Raw genomic sequence first — 17,648 nt, 5'->3', positions numbered from 1 at the left:
ATGTCGCGCACCCGCCGAAACTTTTCTGACGTAGCTTGCTCTCCCCCACCACCAAATCTTCCGCAGATCGAACCACAAACTCACACCTCGGCGCTGCGCGCGAAGCATATTTCCCTACGAAAAAGCCAAACCAGCCATCGCGCGCGAACAACAATGGCAACCAGCCCGTCCGGAGCGCCCGTCTCCATCGTCTGCGTCGGCATGGCCGGCAGCGGCAAGACGACCTTCATGCAGCGCATCAACGCGTACCTACACCAGAAGAAAGAGCCGCCGTATGTCATCAACCTGGACCCGGCGGTGCGCAACGTGCCCTTCGACAGCAACATCGACATCCGCGACTCGGTCAACTACCGCGAGGTCATGAAGCAGTACAACCTCGGCCCCAACGGCGGCATCATCACCTCGCTCAACCTCTTCGCCACCAAGATCGACCAGATCCTCGCCCTGCTCGAGAAGCGCACCGCGCCGCCGCCCCCTCCGGCAGCTGGTGAGGCCGCACCGCAGCAGCAGCAGCAGCAGCAGCACAAGCCGATCAAGAACATCCTCGTCGACACGCCCGGCCAGATCGAGGTTTTCGTGTGGAGCGCCAGCGGCGATATCCTGCTCGGCTCGTTGGCCTCCAGCTTCCCGACGGTCATCGCGTACGTCATCGACACTCCGCGCACGGCGTCGACGAGCACCTTTATGAGCAACATGCTGTACGCCTGCAGTATCCTCTACAAGACCAAGCTGCCCATGATCCTGGTCATGAACAAGACCGACGTCATGGACGCCGAGTTCGTCAAGGAGTGGATGACGGACTTCGAGGCCTTCCAGGCAGCGCTGAGGGAAGAGGAGAACGGCGGTGGTTTTGGAGGCGTGGAGGGGGGCGAGGGCCCGGTTGGCGGAGGGAGCGGGTACATGGGTAGTTTGTTGAACAGCATGAGTTTGATGCTGGAGGAGTTCTACCGGCACTTGAGCGTTGTTGGTGTGAGCTCGATGACCGGTGCGGGCGTGGACGAGTTCTTTGAGGCTGTGAAGGAGAAGGCAGCGGAGTTCGAGCGGGATTACAAGCCCGAGCTTGAGCGGAGGCGGGAAGAGCGTGTGAAGGAGAAGGAGGAGAGGCGCGAGAAGGAGCTTGACAAGCTCATGAGGGATATGAGCGTCGGTGGGGCTTCGAACAAGACGCCCAGCCAGCCTAAGAACAAGGGAAGAAAGAAGGAGGAGCCGGAGACGATCAGCGATCTCGAAGATGAAGATGAAGACGAGGATGGACCGGCTGCGGACTCGGACGACTTCGAGGAGGATGACGATGATGAGCAGGGTCTGCAAAGCAGGTACCAGAAGGCTCTACAGGAGGACCACGACCGAGCTGCTGGTGGGGACGACATGAGCTTTGCGCGGTATGTCACACAGGCTCGCATGGGTTGAAGCGATGCAGCGACTTGCAGAAATTTGGCGTTCAGAGACCGGGATGGCAGCATGGGTGGTGTTTGGGACGAAATCTATTTCATGATATCAAAAAGTAACTTTGTCTAGGGAGAAGACAATCCATCTTTCAGATTATCTGAGAGCTCAAGCTATCTTATCGGTGCGATGTGATGGTGATGCCTGACTGCCTGATGTCCGGAGACTTTCCTGATTCAACCCACGGATCAACCATGTAGATCTACACTTCAGAATACCAGGCCATGTGTTTAATTTTAAGGGCTGGAGCGGCAGTCAAAACCGCAAGGGAAATTTATATGGTTGGCCGACCCTAGTCGTCGGCGCCAAGACCCGGTAAGCGAGCTTGCGGCGGTGCGCTGGATCTAAGTAACAACGAATTTCTGCCCCACGGGCCGCCGACGCGCGACACCACCATCAACGCGACACCGGCAACGCACAACCCCCAGACACCATGGCCGACCTTATCAAGGAGTCGCCGCTCCGCGCGGTCCAAGTCGAGGCCCTTGTGGTCATGAAGATGATCAAGCACTGCTCCCAGGCCTTCCCCACCACCGCAACCGGCTCGCTCGTCGGCATGGACGTCAACGGCACCCTCCAGGTCACCAACTGCTTCCCTTTCCCGACCGTCGATGCCCCCGTTGATGGCACTCATGACGGCCAGCAGAGCGTTGCTGCCGCCGCCCCGCGTGCCAAGGCCAACGTCGTCTACCAGAACGAGATGATCAAGTTCCTGCGCGAGGTCAATGTCGACGCCCAGAACGTCGGCTGGTACACCAGCACCAGCATGGGCAACTTCGTCAACCTCAACACCATTGAGAACCAGTTCTTCTACCAGAAGGAGCACAACGAGCGCACCGTCGCCCTCGTCCACGACGTCAGCCGTAGCTCCCAGGGCGCCCTGAGCCTGCGCGCCTTCCGCCTGTCGCCCCAGTTCATGCAGGCCTACAAGGAGGGCAAGTTCACCACTGAGAGGTAAGCTTCACACTCCTTATGGTCTGTGGAGAGCCTATTTGGAGATTGGTGGAGCGAAACACCACTCTGTTCCCCGGGCTCTCCACGACCGTTGTCTTAATTTGCGCAAATTGCTAACTCCTCACAGCCTCCAGAAGAGCGGTCTCCGCTACCACGACATCCTCGTCGAGCTGCCGCTCACCATCCACAACTCGCACCTCCTCACCACCCTCCTGCACCAGCTGCCCGGCCAGCCGCCCAAGGACGAGCTGCAGTTCCCGCCCAACCTCGCCGCGCTCAACACGGACCCGCTCAAGCCGCAGCCGCCGCTGTGCCCCAACTACGACGCGCTGGACCTGTCGATCGACCCGTTCCTGGAGAAGACGTGCGACCTGCTGCTCGACAGCATCGAGAACCACCACACGGAGCTCAACAACTACCAGTACTACCAGCGCTCCATGGGCCGCGAGCAGGCCAAGATCACGGCGTGGCAGCAGAAGCGCAAGGCGGAGAACGCGGCCCGCGCCGCCGCCAAGCAGCCGCCGCTGCCCGAGGACGAGTGGCAGCGCCTGTTCAAGCTGCCCCAGGAGCCCAGCCGCCTCGAGACGCTGCTCAACAGCCGCCAGGTCGAGCAGTACAGCAGGCAGGTCGACGGCTTCACCGCCGGCGTCTCGGCCAAGATGTTCGCCGTCAAGAGCAACTTGCTGCCCAGTGACGCGTAGAGTGGAAAAGAAAATAGGAGTCAATGCCACGGGGCCATGGGAAAAGGGTCGCCACACTGGAATCAATAGTGCGGCCGGTTTGTCAGCGGTGTCGAATGAACCAACAAGGGAAGAAAAAGAAGCAGAGCAATGGCGGGAGAAGCGGACTTTGCTTTTTTTGCATAGGGCTTTGGCGTTGCGACTGACAAGGAAAAAAGGGGGGTTTCTGGGCAAAGTTAGAAGAACAAAGCCGGGAAATTCTTTTTTTTTATCTACGGATAAGGGAGGGGGGGTTTTCAAAAACGTGTTTCTTTTTTCTGTCTGTATCATGTGGACTAGAAAAAAAGAGCGAGCGGATATCTAATGACCACGATTTTGTTTGTTTTGAATGTCCAGCGAGCGGTGAGATATCTGGTCGACTGGACTTGTGTGGTCAGGATGATAGACGGTAGTTCGTCTGGGGGATTGAGCAGCTACTCTCGGTCTGAGGTGGAAGGTTGGAGAGCATTCTGAGGTATGATACAACGAATGGATTTTTCTTGGTACATACATACATTGATATCGTCCAACGTGGGTATGCGAGATTGAAAGGCGTGAGTTCTTATATTCTACAGTGAGTAGGTTGGCCAAAGGCGAACCATAGACGTGAAGAGACTGCAATCTTCAGCCACGAACCTGGGCTTGATGAGACAGACACTTTCTCCGTCTATTTTTTCTTTCTATCTTCTACCGAATCGAAGCTCACAGAATCCCATTAGCGACTTTCAACACCCAGGACCTGACAAATGTAGGACTGTTTCCAGAAACAAAATCCGGAAGACAAATAACATTGATCTCCCTCGAATTAAACTTTAAACTTGGCCCCTACTGCCCCAATACCCTTCGAAAGCCAAGCTTCCTCCGGAAATGACGCGATGTCAAGCCGTGCATGTCATCTGAGCGGGTTTTGCGTGGTCTAATCTCCTCTTCACTTGCGGCTAGCACATGCTTCCTTCAACATCGCAGCCTGCAGTCCACGCAAAGTTTTTCCTGCAGGCCACACAGTGGCTCATCTGCGCCATCATCATGTGACTGATGCTGCTTGGTCTCGTGCCGGGTCAAGCACGAGCTCAGGGAGCTGAGGAGTCTCGTTTTTAAGGGATCGTCCTCCTCCTGTTACTGAACGTTGCAGCAGGTATCAGTGACGCGTTCAAGATAAATACGATACAGCAAGACAAGAACTGCCCTGGTGTTTCTTGCAGTCTGACTCCTTCACACTCTAGCCATAAGCCCTCGCGTTGGACTGCTGACAGAAATGGTGCTTGTGATGCTGGCGATGAGGGCCAGCACTTCATACTGATGATGATAAGTACCCACAAGCAGTTGAGATGACAAGCATCTTTGGCCAAATAATTGTGCTAAGAGCAAGAATAGCTCACGGAGGGCTCAGCATACTACATGGAGGATTACAGTCGGCAAAGAAAGCGGAGGAAGAGTCATGTCTAAACGGACAGTGCTGTTCTACCAGCGATTACTGCTTGCTGATTGAAAGACAATGGCCGGTATTAACAGCGCTTAAAAGTACCCCCCTGCGGAGTGGATCGGGAGAAAGAGGGTGAAGTCCTGTGGAGATTATGCCGCCTGCGAGAGGCATGTGATAGAGTTTCCTACATTCAGCAGATCTTTGGGAGTGTGGCTGAATGCATGTGGCGATGACTCCTGGCTTATGTCTTGACGGTCTGTTGGACGCCAACGGGGTATTTAGGCAAGAGGCAGAGTTTTTGAAGTGTATAAATATACCATGACTCGGTGCTCTCTTTCAGTTCCAAGTGCAAAAATAGATGCCCTTATTGTATCTACTTCGAAGTTTGCCGCACATCATTGCTTGCAGCCAACTTTGGGATGCTTATTTCACTGTTCCTGGTCTTCGGTTCGGTTTGGTGTTTCCTTCCTCTGACTGTGTCGGCTCGGTGGTGTGACCTTCTGCGAGAGTATGTGGCTACAATGCTGTTTATCATTAGAACTTAATGAAGATCGCCCTGGTGAATGAAATATACTGCTCTCCCACATTTTACCTCAACTCAAGTTTCAGAGAAAAGGATGCACATTTTCGGATATTCGTAGCGGCGTTTTTTGAAGTGAATTTCCTAAGATTTCATGTTCTTCAATACAGTGTTCAGTGGAACAATCCCTTTCCTCTTAATGCCACCCCGCTGTTCATATTGTTGCAAGGCTTGGTTCTCAGTACCGTAGAATAGGAAACAGTATGTATCCTATGTCTCTAAAAAGCCGACGCATGATGTTCTGGAGCCAGTATTAAGGCTTCCCGTTTTCGAGTGAGATTGCGGCAACAGTCTCTAATATGGCGGAGATTAGTCAATGACTTCTACTGACCATCTGAGATCGAAGATCATGTAATAAAGTTTAACTTTCAATCTTCGGTATCTTTCTCCAACTTCGTGCTCTTATTGTCTCGTTTGTTCACACTTCTGAGAGGCAGAAGCAAGTTTTTCTGCTAACGGCGTCGAACTCCAAAAGCCAATTACAGGCAAGATAGGCGAGTCCATCTTTGTCAGCGGATAGTCATCTCGTGACCAGTGGGGGCCGATAAATCTTTTCACAAAACCATAGCCTTGTCTACAGTCCCTTATCGCTCCTCCGTTGGCTCTACAGTTCAAAAGTCTGTAATCACGTCCGTCAAGATACCAACAAATCATCATGGCTCTTGTTCCCAGTTCATCGAGCGACCCAGCCTTTGCCCAGCAGGGCTCTCTTGACTGGGTTGCTCTCGCCAACATGTCTGTCAATTTCCCAGTTGCCGTGCTCGGACGGCTATCCAGAGCCGGACTGGAACCGGTAACAGCCGTTGTGGCTCAAGGGTTGTTTTTCCACATACCAATCGGGATCCACGGCCAACAAGTGCTCAAGCGAGCTATGGCAGGGCTGAAAGCTTACAGCAGTTTCGGAGACATCGTGTGGTTCGGCGTTGGAATTCGCCATATTCTTCGAGAGCTAACCGCCACATCCCAAGGAGCATCAGGAGTTGCCATCACTGCTGCGCTCTCGGAGGGCTTCTCGAAAGACTTCGCCGCGGCTGTGCTTTACGAATTGGCAAAGCTCATGGGGAGCCCTGTGGAGCTGACACCATCCTACGCTCAATGGCAGAACTATGTGCAAGCTTGCTCAAGCCTTTTTTGTTCAGTCAAATTTGGCGAGAGGATTAACCAACTCGCAAGAATCTTTGGGGTGCAAACCATAAAAAGCGGCATTGGAGCGGAACGAAGATTGCAAGCCAGTGGGCCGCGTCGTGTCGCCGAATTCCTCCACGGGATCGGAACAATTCAGATGCAAAAGAATGAATCAATCGAGGTTCGTGGAGGCATGACATGCTTGTGGGGATATGTTCTCTGCGAGGTGGTCTTGGGTCTCCGCGTTCAGATTTGTGGTGACCTTCGTGGAGCCTTCGGAGTGGCCGCGGAGAACTTCGATCCAGCATCCGAAAGTTGTCAGGTCCGCTTTGTCGTCGATACGTCCGCATCGACCAGTGCAATAGTCCAGACCAGCAAGACATATTCTCTCCACGCCGGAGGAAAGTTTCCAAAACGTTTGTTTAAACACGAGGGAGTGGACCTGAACTGGAGGATACCTCTCGATTGCGTGTTGGGTAGTTTGTACGGCGACGAATTTCTTTTGCAGCTGGAGAAATGTACGGACGATCTTGGAGTTATGCTTGCTTGCCATGCTCTTATTCGTCACTACTCTCCCCGATCCCGACTTTACCTACGATACCCATCACCGGTATCCCTCCTCAACCAGTTCGTTTACAAGGTGCCCGATTTACGCCGATCACACTTGAAAGCCGAGGCACATATTTCACAGATGCTGCAAGACTGGCAAGACAACCATGGAGAGGCCTGGGACGTTTCAAGAGGGAAAGCCGTTGAGGCAGCAAGCCAACGCGCTGAGGCAGAACACAAATTTGTCTGTGAAAGCTTCCTTGGTGGGTACGTGGAAGCATTTGACCGGGTCCAGGCTCTACCATCTGCATTGCCCCAAACGCTCAATGTTGCCGAGGCATGGTACAAATCGCTGGAGTTGGCGGCTTTACTTTGCGATGCCATCTTGGATGAACCTCTGGATCCCAAAAGAGACGGCCTGCACAACTTTTTCCACACCGAGACGGTCCTCGTAGCCTCCCCGAGAAAACTACTCAACAACAAAGAACAGCCTGCCACTTTCAAGCCGTATATCCGGCTCTTCTCTGGAGAGGATCTTCCCGATTCACCAGCCAACATGAAGCTCTCTGCCATTTCTGCTGGAGGGATATACTGCTATACACACTATATGGCAGATCCGTTTCAGTCTGTGAGCAATGCTCGTCAAATCCATGTTGGCTGCGGAACAATCTCCATCGACGAAGGTGGTCGCATATACAATGAGATCCGCGATCAAGATCCGGTTGAATTGAAGCCATTCCACACCAAAGTTCTGAATCACTACCCGACACGTCCCTCTGCGAGAGCGATGGTTGAAGAGGATATCGATTTGAGAGTCTGGTTTGAGCAATGGGACGGAGACGACTTCGAAGAGAGGCAAGCTGTCAATCCCGCCGATGCGTTACGAGCCGGCTGGTATGGTCCCAAGGGCTCGTGGCGAGGCCAGTATGGGACAAAGAGCAATCCAGAGAAGCTTTCGGAGGAGGAACGTCGGAAGTGGATAGCTGCTTATGGGTCTTTTATAGCACCATGACTCTCATATCTCTTACGTTGCTAGGTGAAATGACTTGAGTCACACATTTACATCCGAGATGCTTGTTTCAACTGCCCGTCAAGGAAGACTGTGAAAAACTTTCCGGTACGCACATGATAATCTTTCCCGCAGCTCACTGTGTGTGTTCTAAAGTGCGGCATCATGTTCAGTGTCGGTATGCACGTTCTCTTTCTGAAACTGCGGACGCGTAATGACACGTCTAAACCTATGGCAATTGATTGAGGCTAAGTCCCGTACGTTAAGTACTGATGTCTGTAGGACCTAACATGTCATAGGAGATTCTAAGTCGAAATGATCAGGTGACATTCCACGCGTCTCACATGCCACATGCCACTTCTCTTGGATGGCGAGCAGCTGCCATACTCTTATGCAAGGGTTGAGGCCCCGGTTAAGGGAAAGGATTTAAGAGAGATTTTCGATCCTCTTAGCGCCACATCGACGCCAATAGAGCTTGCTAAATGCACTGTACCATTATACGTACACTCCGTTGTCGCGGTTTGAGCTGATCGGACTTTGTTTTACTCGGCCGGCCGTGGAGTTCCTGCTTGATTATATCTCTGCTAGATCCTGCTATTCGGGAATTATGAACGCTCTTCGTCATTCATACTACATGGTGCACCCCATCATTCTTTATAAAAGTCAATAATAAGCATTGGATCACCTACCGATGACTCGGCTCCCAATTTGCTCACGAAGCGCAAAATGTGAACTGGGCAAAAGGCACGAAGAGCAAGTGAAATGAGTGTAAAAGTCGAAACACAGCCCATGATTGGAAATACAGGTCAAAGTAAGAGATAGTCGCTTTTAAAGCGCTCAACTTTAATTTCCACGTGCTACGTACCGCAGTCTCACCTTTCACCCGAGGTCGCTCACCCTCGATCACCAATACAGTGGTATAAAAACTTTTTCGCGCCATTCGAAGTCAGAAAGCTCACATTCATCTCCGATCTACGCAACCAAAGCGGCAACAAAGAAAAGCATTGGGAGCTGGTTCGGCGAGAAAGCAAATGCAAGGCACTCATGCCTCTTTCCACTAATATCAAGGCAAGTTTGCATCTTCAGCTGCATTTATAAGCAAACGTATTTATGTTCAAAGGAGAATGCTGACGATCATCATTTGATGTCAATCGACGGAATGAATGGGCCCACAACATCACATCACCACCTCCACCACCGGTCCTCGCAAAATTGAATGTGATGCCACATGCCCAAAGCCAACCACAGTCGGGCTGTTGGGTTGGCGATGTAGTGTGCTCGCCTCATGTGCACATAGACTTTTCTCTCGCTCGAGTTGTCAGGCATGGCTGGCATGGACTGGAAGTGATGCTTCTTAAAAGAGCTGAATCCGGTCCATTCAAGCTTATCACATGCGCCGCTCAGGTGAAAATCCTGCGATATGAAGAATTCTTCATAGATAAAACCACCGCTCTTCCACGGCCTACTCTTCTCTCACCAATACTAGGCAAGTGGCCCTAATACCAAAGAGATTGTGACGTAAAACTGTACTGTCGGAAGTGGTGGACTTTGACTTGATCACGTTTCGTGTTGTTGATCTAGTTACCTGCCTTTTTTGCGGGGACTCACTTCGTAGACACAACTCACCATTCTGCCCGAATGCTGGTATCCAGCCCATTGCTCTAATGGAGCTCATCACCAACAGGCTGAAATATCAAATCCGTCACACTTTTCTCTACAGGATCTTTGACCTACGAACGAAGCGGAGACAGTGCTTTGATGTTGTGCTCTTGATTACAACGAGCTAAACTTGTAAGCTGAAACTTGCTATGTAGCCTAGCAATGCAGTCAACCACTCTGTATATAAACCCCGCAACGAGATTGAAAGCAATACCTTGTGACACATCTTCCCTACCACATTTCTCATGCACCACGCCAAGCGGCATGAAACGTCAGTTCAGTCCCGTGCTCCGCGTCCGGCGCAGATCATCGAAGGTAAAACCGCATATTTGCTCGCTTTTCTTTATGTGTCAACAACGGCTCAGCAACTTGGATTTCCCAGATTTCCCAAGACGAGTCCACTGCGTCGTTTTTCCTGTTTCGCCACTCAATATATCAGAACTCCCCCCGCCGCTTCCGCAGCCCAACGACGCCGCACCGCAATATATTTAGCTGCCTTCAGCATTGAATGCTAATGCTGTGTTTCAGCACTTTCCTAAAATGCTTCTAGCCATCAGCATTCACTTCCGACTTCCTCGTTGTTTTCGAGCACCAGCCGCACCGTGAAGCGGAGTCCATAACGGGAGAGCCAGCGGAAAACCGCCAGTGCGTGTTGCTATCTTCTGGATCCAGAAACAGTAGTCCGCTTAAGTTGGAGGGTGAACCCAAGCCCTGTATTGAGTCTGACAATGAGAAATGTAGAATACGAAAGGTGGTGGGCGCTTATATAGACATTCGAGGAGGGGTTCTGCCACGCTATGTGCATGTGTATGGCAAGCGACTTCCTAATCAGGATAGTTCGTTCACACTCTGGTTGTGCTACCGTCCGCGTGGATTGCTCAACCCGCCGATGTATGTACGAACAGTATCTCCGCGACAATATCTTGCGCAGATCTATCTATCAGAGCCATCGCAAACATCTTGAGCTCTTACGGTAAGGTGATCGAATGATACTAGCATCTCCACGTAATCCTGCATCGTAAACTTGCACCCACACAGCCAAGGAAGACAATAACTCTCACCACCAAGCAGCGTGCCACCACCAAAATTCAGAGCAACACGAGTTAAGCACGAAGCACAGGAGGACCAACTTCATCTCAATCATTTCTCATTTCCAACGTTCTCACCGCGCACATTCTTCCTGTCTACCAAAATCACTACGCATTCTCTCCACCAACCACCAAACCCTCTTCATTCCTCCCCACAATCAACCCCCGCCTGTGCACACGCCATCCCTCATCCACCAGGTATAAACCAACCAAAACACACACCAAAAACAAAGGTACTGTACATGTAGTTTGAGAGCGGGGACTTTCCTTTCCTTTTATCCATCCTTTTTCATTCCCTTCCATTCCATCTTTCCTCCATCATAAAAAAACAAAATGACTCCTCCCACGTCTAAAAAAGCTCAGAGGAAGTGAAAGGAGTAGCAATAAGCAAGCCATGGGGCGCGACCATTAAGGGATATGGAGACGCGCCCCAGCCAGTAGTGTAGTAGTAGTACAAACACACACACGTAAACGAGGAAACTTTTTCTTCCATTTCCATACAGCGCTCACGCCATGGAAAAAATGCCCGCCAGACGCAAACCGGGGAAAGAAAATATGCCAGTGGTGAGTGTCGGATCCAGGAACAACGACGAATCGTACAAAGAGGGAGAAGAGCAAAACGTCAAAAGGTGTACACAGAAAAGCATTCAAGGGAGGGGAGAGCTTAGATGTAGTCCCTCGCGCTCTTCTGCATCTCGATCAACCTCCAGCCCCTAGTCTCAGGGTTGTTGACGTCCTCGGGTATTCTGGTGACACCAATGGCGTAGGTGACCTGCTGCACCTTGTCGTCCATACCGGCGGCGAGCTCGCCCGACTTGGCGTTCTTGAAGACGTGGACCTCCTGCGTCCTGCAAGTGACGATGAAGACGGGGATCTCACCAGGATCGAGCAGACGGGCGTTCAGGATCTCGACGTTGCGGATATCGAAGATGCGGCCGGCGGACTTGAGGCCGGCAGTGGTGTACTGCTGCATGAGGGCAGCGTAGACCTGGTACTGAGCAGCCGAAAGCCAGAGCTTGAGGACCTCGGTGTCGCCCTTGACGTAGGCGTCGAGGACCTCAGGGAGGATGTACTCGCGCATCTCCGTCAAGAAAGGCTCGAGCTGGAAGGTAGGATCCATCTCCTTGAACTTCTTGATGACCATAGCAGTCTCGTTCTCGGCGAAGAAACCGGCGACACGGTCCGAAATGCTGCGGGCGGTGGAGATGAGCGGGTTCTCAGATTCGCGGTAGTTGGCCTTCATGGCGAAGAGGGACTGCATCAGACGGCTGTTCTCACGGAAATCGTTCCACGAAGCCTTCCATGCAGCATCCTTGTGCAGGGTGATGTTGGTACCGGCGCTGCACTACAGTTAGCATGTACAAAAAAGAAAAGCGAAAGATGCAAGCATACTTGGGATCCTCTTCCGGGTTCTCCACGAACTTGGGCCTGCCGGACTTCTCATCTCTCTCTTCCCTCTTCTTCTTGCGCTCCTCCTTCTCGACCCAACCACCGTATCTCGAGGAGCTGCCATCATCGATGACGTCCTTGACACTCTTGTACGCCTCAGTCTGGCGCACCGGCCTGGTGATCTTCTCCAGACCACGACCAGTAGCATTGGCGCCCTTCCTCAGCACGCGCACAGGCACAGTATCCCAGGTCCACGCAGCACTCTGTCCGATAGCGGTTCCGGTCTTCTTGAGGACGGTCGAAGTAGCAGTGCCGGTTACCTCGGCAGCAGACTTGTAAGCGGAGCGCGCACGCTTGACGTTCTCGTTCTGGGTGAAGTCCTCGACGCCAGCGGCTAGCTGCTTGGTCGACTCGTTCCATTCCTTCGACGCCTTGAACTCGGTCTTCAGCGTCTCGGTGAAGACCTGCCACGGCGTCTTGTCGCCGTGCGGCGGCGGGGGTGGCGCATCTTCCTTCTTCTTCTTGTCGCCGTCTTTCTCCTTGCCCTCTTCCTTCTGCTCGCCCTCGGCTTGTTCACCCTCGGCCTTGTTTTCGCCTTCGGCCTTCTTCTCGCCGGTCTCGGCGTCGGCGGCGGAAGAGCTCTTGTCTGCGTCCTCGGCACGCGCCTTGTCCTCGGCGGAGGTTGTGGGGTCTGCCTTCTTCGCTTTCCGGCTCAGATAGGGCTGGGCGTGGAAGTGGCGGGCGTAGAGGGCGGAGGAGCGGAGGAGGATGTCCTGCGGCTGAAGCTGCGAGCGGAGGAAAGGAAGAGAGGAAGACGAAGAAGAGACGGGGGAAGTGAGTGGGGAAGAGGGGCGCTGCGACTGTAGCACAGCGGTGGATAACCGGCGGCAGGCAGCGGAGCGGCCATAGGCGGAAGTGTAGGGTGTGAGAGATGAGCGAGCGGCACCTCCAACGCGCGCTCCGACGGAGCTGCTGGCGAAGGCCTTCATTCTAGACGCGCTGAAAGAAATGGAAGATGGCAAGTCGCGAAAGGACTGAAGTGCCGCGATGGAGGGCAGACGCGCGGGAAAGGAATTGAGGTGGGTTGAGGCGTGGCGGGATTAGTCGAATGGTTGTTGCCCCAGAAAACCTCACTGCCGCGCCGGCGGAGAAAGCAGGAACCTCACGAACGAAAAAGTGTCATCAGCCGAGGTTTCACCGATTGACCTGGCGCTGCTCCGAAATCTCTCGACCCGGCGGCCTTCTGCGCGCGAGCTACCAACCACACCACGCCAATTGCCTCGTCTCTCTGTCCGCCATGGTCCTGGAGAACAGGACGTCGCGGGTCTTCTCGGCCCTCAGAGGCTCGATATGCCTGTCCTGCCGCGCCGCATCGCAATCGCTCGCGCGGCCCGCCTTCCTCAACACCACGACGGCGTCCGGCTCCTTCTCGACCACCGCTCGTCGCGCCGCCGACGACCCCTACGACGTGTCGGCCGCTAGCACGCTCCGCTCGGCGCTGAGCGCCGAACGCCAATCGCCCCTTGGCTACGACCGCCGTCCTGTGAACCAGGGTCCCAGCTTCGCCGAAATGCTGAGCAGCGACTCCAACATCAACTACAAGCCCGGCGAAGCTACGCTCATGGAAGAGCCCGAGCCACACCACCTGCACATCGTATCCTCAAAGCACAACACGCACCTGACCCTCACTCGTCCCGACCGCAACCCCATCATAAGCATCGCGGCGGGCAATATTGGCTTCCGCAAAGCCGGCCGTGGAAGCTACGACGCTGCGTACCAGCTTGCCGCCTTCTTGTTGAGCAACATCCAGGACCGTGGTCTGTTGATGGAGATCAAGAGGTTGGAGCTCGTCTTCAGAGGATTCGGTGAAGGCAGAGAAGCTGTGAGGAAGGCCATTATGGGTTCGGAGGGCATGAACATCCGGAATCGCATTGTGAGAGTCACTGATGCGACGAGGTTGAAGTTCGGTGGTACCAGGGGTAAGAAGCCGAGGAGATTGGGTTAAGAACGACATGGATCGAGAAAAAATATATGCAGGCATGGCAAGGCGCCAGGCATTCTTCAAGGATCTTGGTGAGGTGTACATCATGGGCCTGTTGTACAATACTGGCTACGGCGTGGCGTTGTGACAAAGGGAAAAGAAATGCTGCACAAGAATGCCATTGAATAACTGTAAGATGGCCTATCAAAAACCTTTCTCATCAAATGAAAGACCGCGCTTGAACGCTCAGTGAGCACACAAATTCCGCCCTCCCGAAACCTGATCCGAATGCTAGTAACCGCCACAATGGTATCAACCCTCCAGTGCCGCAAATGAAAGAGATAGGAAACTTTTCAAAAAAGTAATAATTACACTGACATAGGGAGGCACCTTAAGATCTGGCGTGCACGGGAGCGCGCTCGCTGGCAGGGATTTCGCGCCCGCTAGTATCTCTGACCGAAGAGCGCCGTGGGCGACCGATTTCAGTTGAGGAAGTGGATCTCTTGGCTGCGTTCCTCGATCTAGATCGACTGCTCTCAAGCTCTTCGTCGGTAGAGTACTGATCCTGTGAATCTGTAAGGTGCAGAGAACCCTGTGATTGAGTCGCGCGCAGCATTGCTACGCGCTCATCGTCATCATCTTCGTCCAGGAGCTCACCGTCAGCGGTATCATGATCGGGAGGGGCGATCCACTCCCGAGGCACGACGCAAGGCAGGGCAACGCCGATGCTTGCGGCACGGTTGAGCCATCTCGGAGCGGGCCTTGCAGTAAGCTTTTCGCACAAGTACGAGGTGAAGTGGTTACAGTTGAAGGTCAACAGGTTGTAGGCAGTACCCTGGAACTTCTCTGAGGCCTGTGCGTGTGGTCAGACTAATGATTGTCGCGCGGATTTGCCAACACACCTCTCTTATGACGGCAGCGAGCTCATCTTCGGTGAGGAAGGAGAAGCCCTGCAGGACCTCGCACCTGAAGGTGCCGCCGGGCGGCTCGAGACGTGGCCTGAGCATTGTGAATATCTTCAGCGACAACTGACGTAATGGGTGTGGGCACAGACCTGGTCCAGTAGACACCGGTTACACCACGGCGGTCGTGTCCGCCATAGGCATACTCCTTGTCTTTGATCACGACACCAGAGTGCAGCAGGCCACTGCCGAGAGTCCACAGCAGCGACGAAACTTTACCCGGCTGCGTGGTCGTTAGCTCGAGCTTGCGTAGATCCGCATGCTGAAACGGGAAGGCCCGAGACAGGCAGCCGCGGCGAGAGGCTGAGGAGTGGCAATTCAACAAAACTCACCGGCAGCAAGTCATAGACATGGATTTTGATCTCCGTCTTCTGCACCGAGAGGGTGGAGCGGTGGCTCGACGCGCGCGATGGCTTCTTGGGCTTCGGAGGCGACGAGGTTGACATGATGCTGGGGCTGGTCGGCGGCTTTCTCGGGGCTATGCGCGGATTAGGCGGAGCGGGAACTGAAGCATCAGAGGCCGAGAGGTAGTGCTGGCGAAAGCAGAGGGATTGGTGAGGGCAAACGAGGAGTTGGAGATGTCTCCGCCAGCTGGAGGGCTCGCACGTGTTAAGACTAGGAGTAGGACGGTCTTGGTTAGCCGGCGGGAAGCCCGGTGCGACCTTGGTGGTTGGGCGCGGCAGCGCCGGCACACGTGAGCCAGCTCGGCCGCTCGCATCCACGGAGCGGAGGAATGATGCAGCGGCCGCGAATTTTTGCTTTGCTGTGCCCGCCCCGCCGACCTCACGCCCATCCCACCTCCCACTGCAAGCCCCTCAACCACTCGCACGGAGAGACTTTCGTTAGTCGTCTCCGCTCCAATTCCATCATTCTCGCCCCAGGCACCACTCGCCTCCTCTCAGCGCCCCAGGCCTGTGCCTTTTCGCGGCTCGCAGCTCGCTCTCTCTGCGCCCCCGCCTCTGAGCCCCGCGCTCTTTTCTGCCTCGTCTTCTCCCGCGGCTACGCCAGCAGCAAGAAGAAGAAAATGCCGCCCAAGAAGGCGCAACCCGAGCAGAAGGTCCTGCTGGGCAGGCCCGGCAACAACTTGAAGAGTGGCATCGTATGTAGGCAGCCTTCCTCGCAACGTGTTGAGTATGCAAAGTTCTTACCCTGACAGTGATCTCAGGTCGGTCTCGCCAACGTCGGCAAGTCCACGCTCTTCCAGGCCATTACCAAGTGCTCCCTCGGTAACCCGGCCAACTTCCCCTATGCTACCATCGACCCTGAGGAGTCGCGCGTCCTCGTCCCCGACGAGCGCTTCGACTGGCTGTGCAAGCAGTACAAGCCCAAGTCCGAGGTCCCCGCCCACTTGACCATCTACGATATCGCTGGTCTTACCCGTGGTGCTTCGACTGGTGCCGGTCTCGGCAACGCTTTCTTGTCGCACATTCGTGCTGTCGATGCCATCTTCCAGGTCGTTCGTTGCTTCGACGATGCTGAGATTATTCACGTCGAGGGTGACGTCGACCCCGCCCGTGATTTGGACATCATCAGCGAGGAGCTGCGCATCAAGGATATCGAGTTCGTCGAGAAGGCCCACGAGAACTACGTCAAGCAGACCAGGAGAGGTGGCCAGAGCCTTGAGATGAAGAAGCTCAAGGAGGAGCAGGCCACCGTCGAGAAGATTCTTGAGCACCTCAAGGCTGGCAAGGATGTCCGCAAGGGCACCTGGTCCCCCAAGGAGGTAGGTTCTTGTCTTTTTATTGCTGCCTCACACATCCTCCCCGCTTTAATGATGACAAAGGGCTCAGCCCGAATATACACCCAGCTCTTCGAAAGCCTCACCAAATATACAACGCTTAGAGGTCTTACTGAGAAGAAGTCCCGTCTGATTTTGCACTTAAACATCACCTTCACAACTTTCTGAATATGATGTTGAGCAATGCTAATGCTCTCATAGGTTGAGGTCATCAACACCCTTTTCCTTCTTACCGCTAAGCCCGTTGTCTTCCTCGTCAACCTTAGCGAGAGGGATTACATCCGTAAGAAGAACAAGCACCTTCCCAAGATCGCTGAGTGGGTCAAGGAGCACGCCGAGGGCGACCCTATCATTCCCATCTCCATCTGCTTGGAAGAGCGCCTTAGTCGTTTCGAGACTGAGGCCGAAGCTGAGGAGGAGTGCAAGAAGCTTGGCGTCCAGTCTGCGCTTCCCAAGGCTATCATCACCATGCGCAAGGCCCTCAACCTTGCCTCGTTCTTCACCACTGGTGAGGATGAGGTCAGGCAATGGACCATCCGTGTCGGCACCAAGGCACCACAGGCTGCCGGTGTCATTCACACTGGTAAGGAACCTCCAGCTCTTACAAAACAAGAGAATGACGCTAACAATGAGTACAGATTTCGAGAAGACTTTCATTCAGGCCATTGTGTACAACTACAACGTGCTCAAGGAGCTTGGTGATGAAGCGACAGTCAAGGCCCAGGGTAAGATTATGACCAAGGGTAAGGACTACGTCGTCGAGGACGGAGACATCCTCCTCATCAAGGCTGGTGCCGCTAAGGGTTAAACGAATTCACTTGCTCTGGGGTCTTCTTGCGGAGTCGTGGTTCAAGAGAGTCTTCTGGTGAGATTGCTGGAGTTTGGAATGAGGTTGAATGCTTATACCCAGGACGCTGCCTCTTCCGAGCAATGGCGTCACTGGTTGCGTCAACTATAAGAACAGCATGAAAAAATTGAAACGAGAATGATCTATGCCACAATACTTTGAACATCATGTGTGTATAT

The 17,648-nt window shown here is 53.8% G+C and overlaps 7 protein-coding genes across 7 annotated transcripts; 5 read left to right on the top strand and 2 right to left on the bottom strand.

Moving 5' to 3' along the window:
• Nucleotides 1-153: 153 nt before the first annotated feature.
• Nucleotides 154-1,410, top strand: LTHEOB_3165 (Gro-1 operon protein 2; the record flags this gene model as incomplete). The annotated part of the gene is made up of 1 exon (XM_035512058.1): nt 154-1,410. One exon carries the CDS (start codon nt 154-156, stop codon nt 1,408-1,410), a length of 1,257 nt encoding a protein of 418 aa, XP_035363058.1.
• Nucleotides 1,411-1,879: 469 nt separating this feature from the next.
• Nucleotides 1,880-3,101, top strand: LTHEOB_3164 (MOZ protein represents a chromatin-associated acetyltransferase; the record flags this gene model as incomplete). Its single annotated transcript, XM_035512057.1, has 2 exons — nt 1,880-2,400; nt 2,528-3,101. 2 exons carry the CDS (start codon nt 1,880-1,882, stop codon nt 3,099-3,101), a joined length of 1,095 nt encoding a protein of 364 aa, XP_035363057.1.
• Nucleotides 3,102-6,938: 3,837 nt separating this feature from the next.
• LTHEOB_3163 (uncharacterized protein) lies at nt 6,939-7,808 on the top strand (the record flags this gene model as incomplete). The annotated part of the gene is made up of 1 exon (XM_035512056.1): nt 6,939-7,808. The coding sequence occupies one exon, from the start codon at nt 6,939-6,941 to the stop codon at nt 7,806-7,808; it is 870 nt and encodes a 289-aa protein (XP_035363056.1).
• A 3,408-nt stretch (nt 7,809-11,216) lies between these two features.
• On the bottom strand, nt 11,217-12,930 carry LTHEOB_3162 (Membrane transporter; the record flags this gene model as incomplete). The annotated part of the gene is made up of 2 exons (XM_035512055.1): nt 11,217-11,892; nt 11,945-12,930. 2 exons carry the CDS (start codon nt 12,928-12,930, stop codon nt 11,217-11,219), a joined length of 1,662 nt encoding a protein of 553 aa, XP_035363055.1.
• A 308-nt stretch (nt 12,931-13,238) lies between these two features.
• Nucleotides 13,239-14,070, top strand: LTHEOB_3161 (Mitochondrial ribosomal protein; the record flags this gene model as incomplete). The annotated part of the gene is made up of 2 exons (XM_035512054.1): nt 13,239-13,920; nt 13,979-14,070. The coding sequence occupies 2 exons, from the start codon at nt 13,239-13,241 to the stop codon at nt 14,068-14,070; spliced, it is 774 nt and encodes a 257-aa protein (XP_035363054.1).
• Nucleotides 14,071-14,313: 243 nt separating this feature from the next.
• On the bottom strand, nt 14,314-15,330 carry LTHEOB_3160 (uncharacterized protein; the record flags this gene model as incomplete). The annotated part of the gene is made up of 4 exons (XM_035512053.1): nt 14,314-14,775; nt 14,825-14,921; nt 14,977-15,107; nt 15,217-15,330. 4 exons carry the CDS (start codon nt 15,328-15,330, stop codon nt 14,314-14,316), a joined length of 804 nt encoding a protein of 267 aa, XP_035363053.1.
• A 578-nt stretch (nt 15,331-15,908) lies between these two features.
• LTHEOB_3159 (GTP-binding domain HSR1-related protein) lies at nt 15,909-17,430 on the top strand (the record flags this gene model as incomplete). Its single annotated transcript, XM_035512051.1, has 4 exons — nt 15,909-15,983; nt 16,050-16,607; nt 16,824-17,205; nt 17,261-17,430. 4 exons carry the CDS (start codon nt 15,909-15,911, stop codon nt 17,428-17,430), a joined length of 1,185 nt encoding a protein of 394 aa, XP_035363052.1.
• Between the last annotated feature and the right edge of the window lie 218 nt (nt 17,431-17,648).

Source organism: Lasiodiplodia theobromae (genome assembly GCF_012971845.1).
Source record: "Lasiodiplodia theobromae strain AM2As chromosome Unknown scaffold_8, whole genome shotgun sequence".
NCBI lineage: Eukaryota > Fungi > Ascomycota > Dothideomycetes > Botryosphaeriales > Botryosphaeriaceae > Lasiodiplodia > Lasiodiplodia theobromae.
This window is presented reverse-complemented; position numbering and strand designations above follow the sequence as displayed.